This window comes from Gavialis gangeticus, unplaced genomic scaffold (assembly GCF_001723915.1).
Source record: "Gavialis gangeticus isolate Ggan-Ray unplaced genomic scaffold, GavGan_comp1, whole genome shotgun sequence".
Lineage (NCBI taxonomy): Eukaryota > Metazoa > Chordata > Crocodylia > Gavialidae > Gavialis > Gavialis gangeticus.
The window spans coordinates 27906031-27913909 of NW_017729001.1; the positions used below are offsets into that span (position 1 = coordinate 27906031).

The 7879-nt window shown below is 45.8% G+C and overlaps 1 protein-coding gene across 2 annotated transcripts in view; it reads left to right on the forward strand.

The window, feature by feature from the left end:
* The first annotated feature begins 6 nt into the window (after positions 1–6).
* The window catches only part of RILPL1 (Rab interacting lysosomal protein like 1), a 32191-nt gene continuing 24318 nt past the window's right edge, over positions 7–7879 (forward strand). For both annotated transcript variants that reach the window (XM_019507128.1, XM_019507129.1), the window contains exons 1-2: positions 7–340; positions 3204–3354. In XM_019507128.1, coding sequence (XP_019362673.1) covers positions 41–340; positions 3204–3354 — 451 coding nt within the window. In that variant the 5' untranslated portion in view covers positions 7–40. The remainder of the gene's footprint in view (positions 341–3203; positions 3355–7879) is intronic.

Genomic DNA, 7879 nt, shown 5'->3' on the forward strand with positions numbered 1-7879 from the left:
CGCGCCGCGCCGCGCCGCGCCGCCGGAGAAGTTGGCGGGCATGGAGGGCGGCGGCGGGGGGCTGCCGGCGGCGCTGGAGAAGAACGTGGCCGAGCTGACGGTGATGGACGTGTACGACATCGCCTCGCTCGTGGGCCAGGAGTTCGAGCGGGTCATCGACCAGCACGGCTGCGAGGCCATCGCGCGGCTCATGCCCAAGGTGGTGCGCGTGCTGGAGATCCTCGAGGTGCTGGTGAGCCGCAACCACATCAGCCCCGAGCTGGAGGAGCTGCGGCTGGAGCTGGACCGGCTGCGGCTGGAGCGGGCCGACCGCATCGAGAAGGAGAGGAAGCACCAGAAGGTGGGGAGGGGGAGGGGTGGGCGCCGACCTGCTCCTGGAGAGCCTGCCTCCCGCCCGGGCTCCTCAGGCTGCTGCTCCCCCTCCCGCCCGGGCTCCTCAAGCTTCCCGGGTTCCTGAAGCTGCAAACTCCTAAAGCTCCCTGGTTTTTAAAGCTCACCAAGCTGCTGCTCCCCTCCCCCTGGGCTCCTGAAGTTCCCTGGTTCCTAAAGCTTTTGACTCCCAGGCTCCTAAAGCTCCAGCCTCTTAAAGCTCCTAGCTTCCAGGTTCCTAAAGCTGGCTGCCCCCCATCCCCAGGCTCCTAAAGCTCTTGGCTCCTGGGCTTCTGAAGCTCCAGATTCCTAAAGCTCCTGGCTCCCAGGTTCTTAACGTTCCTGAAGCTCCTGCTCCCCCTCCCCCTGGGCCCCTGAAGCTCCTGGGTTCCTAAAGCTCTTGGCTTCCAGGGTCCTGAAGCTCCTAGCTCCTAAAGCTCTTGGCTCCTGAAACTCCCAAGCGTCAGGTCCATGGGCACATCCCAAGCTTCCCAGGCACGAGGCAGGTTGGACTTGAGGTCAACGTGTAATTTTTCCAGAGGTCCCAAAGGTGTTCCTGGTGTTTTGCAGCAAGAAGCCGTGTGGCAGTGTGATCCTGCCCGGGAGCGCGGCGCTGACTCGTCCCCAGACAGCCAAACCTCTCATCTGTAGAACAGGCCTGGGGATGACCTGGGCGGATGCAGTCTTCCTTCCCACCCCTATCCCTTGCCTGTCTTTGCAGGCCCAGGGAGGTAGCTCTGGTTGCCCAGTCACTCTTCAGCCGTCTGCTGGAGTGAAATAGTTCCAGGCACCTGACTCTCTCGGGGGATGTCCTAGTGAACTGGATGCCTGGCTGGGGAGAGCTACTGTAGCTTGGGGCCAGCCAAGGGATTTCATACGTGCTGCTGAATGCCCAGCAGATAGCAATGTTCTCACTTCATAAAATCACTGTGTGTACAAGAGTGCCAGGCTGGGTCTGGGCAGCGGCACCAGAAACCATCCGTGTTGGCTGATATTCAGGGTGCGTACACCAATAAGTCAGTGCGTGTTTCCAAAAGTTCCCGGGGTGTAGGTTGTAGCCATGTTGGTCTAAGGACATAGGCAGACAAGGTTCTTTGGGTGAATCTGATATCTTTTATTAGACAAACTTAAAACTTTTAATAAAAGATATCAGATTCACCCAAAGAACCTGGTCTGTCCAAAAATTCCCTACGCATGTCCCACCGTGTCATACTCGGCCCTGGGCTGTAGCATGCAGACTCTCTCTCTTTCTTTCTCTCACCATATCTTTATCTTTCTATCTCTATATAGATCTATCTATATACAAATATAGATCTATACAGAGACCTATATAGAGATCTATATAGATTGTATATAGAGACGGAGAGATAAGGGATAGAGATTTTATAGTATACGTCTATAACCTATAGTGATATAGATTATCTGTATCAATATAGATAATTTGACAAGTGTTTCTCCCATAGACCCAAATTATTTTGGGAAAGGATAATAATAATGGAGGTCATCACCCATGATACAAGGATTGGTTTCTGCTTCCTGTCTCCTCAGTTCTGAGGGGATAAGCTGTTTGGTTGGGTTTTTTCCTCTCTCTGTCTCTCTGATGCTCCTAACTGTGTGCGCTGGATATTGGATTCAAATTTATTTTGCATATTTTGGGGCTGAAAATGGAGGGGAGAGTAGTTTCCTATCCTGTGCCTGTGTTTGTTCCTCTAGCATGTGGCATGCCCAGTGGAGCGTGCTCCAGCCCTCTAGAGCTGTGCCCTGGCTTTTTAAAGCTTCATACAAGTGGAAATACTTTTGTGGAAAGCTAGCACATAGCTCAGCTAGAGTTTCCATGATCTGAGCACAAGTATGTGTAGCGGCTGTGTTTAACAACAAACATGATGAGGGAACACAGACTGCCCACCATCAGAGAGTTCCTGCTTTACGATGAAGAGATATATATATTTTTTTAAAGCAAACTGAGATAAGTATGATCTCCTTTCCTCCAGGATGTGTCTATACTTAGTGTCCTGATATGACCTTTATCAGGATTGGTAGCAGCTGCTCTTGACACAAAGTGTCATGAATAAAGGGAGTTGCTGTTTTGAACAGTTTTGCTGTTGTGGACATGGCTGTCACTTCAGAACAGTGGTATGTGAAAGGAGGCGTAGTCGAACTGTTAAAACAGAGGACGAGGAACCCAGCGCTCTGGTGCTGTCTCATTAAAACTACAAATATAATCAAATATTGCACCACTGTTGCATTGCTACCTAAACTGTACTCTTGCAGAACACTACTCGAGACATAAATGTGCTCCCTTTTTATATAGAGAGGGATATGAATATACTCTTAAAACAAATCAGTATCCCATGTTCTGCCTGACTGACTTGTCTCGAGCGTGCCGGAAAGCCCATTTGGTGCTCTGTGTACCCTGAGTGTGCAGATCATGATTTTGAAGATTTGGATTCAGTTCTCAGCTCTCAAAAGGACTTTCACCGGGAGCTGGGCAAGTCATTGAATCTATTTCTCACTTCCCAATCTGTGAAATGGCAGAAAGAATCCATCCTGTAGCAATCTTGGCTACTTAAATTGAAAATCCTTTCGGTGCAGGAATTCTCCCTCACCATCTACAGTGAAATTCCAATCGTGGGTATTATGTTGACACCAAAAAGCTATATGCAGTTGGGGACCCCGTTATTTTAGTGGAGTGGTTTAAAGCATTAAAATAAAAAGAGAATGTTGTGGGATCTTGGTGGTTTCCTCTACAAAAAGCTTTGGTCAATGCTGTGGTCTGCAAATAGCTTTGGTTGAAGATATCGGCATTAATGTTATGCTGTGACCTGGTCTTTTAGGAACTGGAACTGGTGGAGGATGTATGGAGAGGGGAAGCCCAGGACCTTCTTACCCAAATAGCTCAGCTGCAGGAGGAGAACAAACAGCTGATGTCTAACCTGTCTCATAAAGACCTTAACCTCACAGAAGAGGAGTTCCAGAAACATGAAGGCAAGTTTAACTCTTGAAACTGCGTAATACCTTGGCCTCTTTTCCTTCAAAAGTGATTCATGATCAAAGATGTGTGTTGCATCTACTGCGTCTATTGCTGTCTATTCTTTTCTGGATAGATCGGGGATGGGTGGGGGTAGAATCTGTGACTAAATTGTGGAAGCAAAAGAAAGATTGGAACATCATTATTTGCTTGGAGGAGGAGAACAGTGAAAAGTAAAACTGCTTTTCTTTTGGTTGGGCGTAATATTTATTTTCTCGAGAATGGTATCTTGAGAAATGTTTTACCTCTTTGTAAATAATGCTTTGCTTTTGTAGCATAGGTTCAGTCTCTTCATGTCTGTGCAAAACAGTAGAGAGATGCAAGTGAACTTGGACATGCAGTTCAGTATACTGGAATGTAAAGCAATTAGGCTCCATTCTGCTGAGCTCAAAGAAAAACAACTAATTTACAATGAGCAGAGTTAGGAGTGGAGGGGGATCCTGCTTTGAGATATTGGCAAGACAAGACCATATGGCAAAATTTCAGAATTGTCATGGTCAAAGACCAAGGGAGAGAGTCATTATAGCAGAGAAATAACTCATCTGAGCTGGGCCTCACAAGCGGGAGCAGGCGTTGTTATTCTGCATATACATCTGTAATGAGGGTACCTGGTAAATCTTGGACAGAGCACCATGCATTTTAGAGACCTGACTAAAAATTGCCCAAATTGTAAGATGAGGTGGGTGGTTTTCATCTCAAGTATTAAATGGGCAGAAATCTTGATAGTTGATCCCAGGCCTACATCAGGGCTGCATGGATGGATCCTGCTGACTACTTCAAGGCTCTGCAGATGCCCAGGCTTCTTTCTTGCAAGATTGAGGCCTGTTACTAATATAATGGCCTGAGTTAAGGATCTGATTAAATGTACAAATATTTAATTAAAAAAATAATTGTCGGCTGCATAGTTGAAATACTACAGCCATGCACCTCATATCTTGTGTAGCTGTGGAGCACATCCCAATATGAGTTACTATTTATGGCCAAGATTTTTCAAGAGATTAATGAATTCTGTGTTTCCAGTTCTCACGTCTACACTGAGACACTTAAAGGGGTCTGTTTCGCAGAGAAGTACTAAGCACCCTTTAAGGTACCTGATGGTGAGAACCCAGCGTTATTAATCACTCTGAGCAATCTTTGAGCAGGTTCCAATTTTGAGAACCACGGCTCTAAACTGGGACTCGTAGCAGCCTCCAATAAATGCTAACGGATGGACGTTTCTCACTTAAAGAACACTAAAGTACAGGGCTAAATTCCATCCTTGGGTAGATGGGCAAAAAGCCTTCAGGCTGCAAGATGTCTTCTCAGTACTGAATCAAATCTTTAGATTGAGTACCTGTGGAGGAGTATAATGGAAGATTACAATTAAAAAGCATGAAACCCCTTTAGCGTCACTAGTTCTTGAAGATAAATGCAACTCTTCTGAGTCTCGTAGGCTGTAGTTGAGCAAGCTTTCACTATTATTGGAATTTAATTGACTGTTAATTGGGAAAAATGTCAGTGTTCAAAAAAGGGAGGGGGTGGGGGAGAGGCAGATGAGTCACAGAAGTAAAAGAACTTGACATGTTGCAGAGAGTCAGATTTCCTTTTGTTCTGCCTTCTCTCCTAGTTTTTTTTCCAATGGATAAACCCACTCAATGCAGTTTTAGTGTTTGTATTTAAATATAGTCATAAGCCTTGAGTTTAGATTGGCAAGCAAATGCTAGGCATGCTTTTCAAGGTTATTTTTACTTTAGCAGACGCACAGAAAAAACCTTCAGGAGTCAAATCTGGGGTATGGCAAAAAATGTTAGCAAACATCTCATTTACTTCAATGAGACCAGGATGTCTGTCAGATAAATATCTGTGTAACAGCGATGCAAAAGTAACTGGGAATCTGTTATGACTGGCATTGGAACTGGATGATGTAGAAGAACCTCCCATTGGAGAAATCTGTCATTCATATATAGACCCAGACCTGGGCCTCAAATCAAAGTTTCAATTTGGTTGAGAGGGAAATGCTTCCAAGGATTGTTTTCAGGGTAACCCATACTCTATGCATACTGTCTGTGGACCCAGACACAGCTTTCCAAATCTCAGAGCTCATCAAGTCTAAGTAGATATAATAAGATTTCAGGTTAAGTTTTCATAACTTAGTACAGCGGTCCATAACTTATTGCTCATAGGCAACACTTGGGCAATGAGGTCCTGGCTGCTGCTGGGGCATTCACAGGACATTAAGACTTTAAAGCTGGGTTTGACAGGGGGAGTAAAGGTGATGTTGTCTCCTATGTGTTGCTTAGTATTGTTGCTCGTGGGCCACCAAAGGTTGGGGACCACTCCCTTAGCATGACTTGGTGCCTGTGATCATGTCTCCCCACTTAGTGGCTGGACCTGGGGTTTAACAGCCTGCCTGCCAGGCAGTTGAAGAAATCCAGTTTAAGTGGTAGAGGTTTGTGGTATGGGTGCATGTTAGGTCTCTAGTTCGGTTCCTGCTAATGACTGAAGCATGTGACTGTACATAGCCTCAGCTATCTCCCATCTGAAAACACAGCTCTTCTGTGAGGCATCTTGAAAATAACTGGGGCTCCTGCTTTATTATCAGTGTAGGCAATGCAAGTCTCCATTCAGTCATAAGAAGGTATATGTGGCTTCTTAGGGCGGTGGGGGAGAAAGAGTTACAACAGTGCCTTATCTTTTAGCAAAAGTTCTTTCAAAGTCACTTTTAAACAAGCCCTGACAAGTGTGGTTTGGGTAGGGCAGAGCTGCTGCCATCCCTTTCTGAGTACTTTGGAAGTCAATGCTCAAACAATTAAAGGCACAATACTTTAGTAGCCTTGTTGCATGAGGCAGGTCATTTGGCTTGAAGAAAGTGTCCTGTAATGAGTCAGCCTTGAGGCCAAAAGTGTGGAAGAAGGAAAAGCAGTAAGGTGAGCTACTCTTCTTGGAAGCCTTGAGCCGAACAGGGTTATTCGGTAAGTTGTGGGGCAGAAGACAGAGTTCAAAGTAGATGCGGCAGGATTCTGAGCAGTCTTATTAATGTTGCTTTTATTCATCAAATTAATCCTGTAAGGCCGTTGGCTGAACGGTCCATCCCCGGTGTAACACCACTGGTGAATTTAGTTGAAGGCGCAGGGACGTGCTGTGGGAGAAGATCCTACACCCTACCGTCTCAGATAGGATTGCGGCAGGACGGGCATATATAGGAAGCTCCCGAAAAAGCTCTCTCGCACTTGTGTCCTAAAAAAGACTCTGTTCCAAATCCTCAGAAGATATTTAGGCCCTGAATTTCCATTGAGATCAGTAGAAGTAAAGCGCCTAAATACTCAGGTGGATCTAGGCCCCAGCCCTCTACTTCTCATCTGATCATGTCTTAGTTTTGGTTTGGGATTATATTTCAATCTCAGTTACTGAAGCCAGTTCCAGGAAACAGGTCGTGCCATAGTAAAACAGTGAATGGGAAGTTGTTGAATCTCTTTCACTGAAGGCTTTCAATCAGAGGCTGGATGGGCATCTGTTTGAGGTGGAAGGGAAACAGCACATCCTGAATCTCTGGAAGGGTCTGGACTAGACTTTTGAAGTCCATTTCAACCCTTGGTTGAGAGGCCTCAGCAAGTTGCAGGATGCTTGCTGCATGGGAGGAGATATTTTTGTCTGCTTATCCAGGAACCCAGCCTACCACAGTTATTCAACAATACATTTGGATCATGAAAACTTAAAGATGTAGCACACGGTCTGTGATACCAGCAGGGGCCTCAGGTGGACACTATCAGGCATTAAACAGATACAACAGTGTGTTGTTGTTTTTGTTAGGGCAGGCACCCAATAAAATCCATGAGGGTCTGATAATTTAATTCAGTGTTAATAGGATGAGGCTCTTATCTCCTTCCAGAAGAATCATGCGGGTGTAAGGAAAGAGCCTTTAAACATATCCTGGATGGTTGATGTTAAAGTCTTCTTGGAAATATGACAGTATATTTAAATTGTACTTGCTACACAATTTCATTTTAATTATGTGACTGTATGGCCCCCAGTATAAATACTAGAGGCCCTAATCTGGGCCTAATTTCTGTTTTGCTGAGTAGAGATGCATTTTGAGCTGCTTTCTTTCTTGCCACGCCATACAACAACAAATCAAGCTTGCTCACCAATCCAAAGGAAGCTGTGGATGGGGTGAGCTTGGGGAAGCCACCTGGGTGTGCCATTTAAGATCCTGCAGATAGCAGAGACTGAATCGTGGAGACTGCCAGTCTTGCACTCATTGGGCTTGGCTGCTTTCTCTTTTCCTGTGTGTTTAAGATACGGCAAAAGAAGAAAACGCTTGTGGAACACAAACATCCTGCACCTCATCCTCAAAGAAAATGATTCTGTGATCCATGTTGAGTCAGCAGAAGTCCTTCATGTTCACCAGATGCCAGAAAGGAAAAAGAGGGGTGAGGGGAAGGGAGTCGGTTTAATGACACACAGATGCTTTGCTCCTTAAATAGCATATGGTAGCTGGGGGGG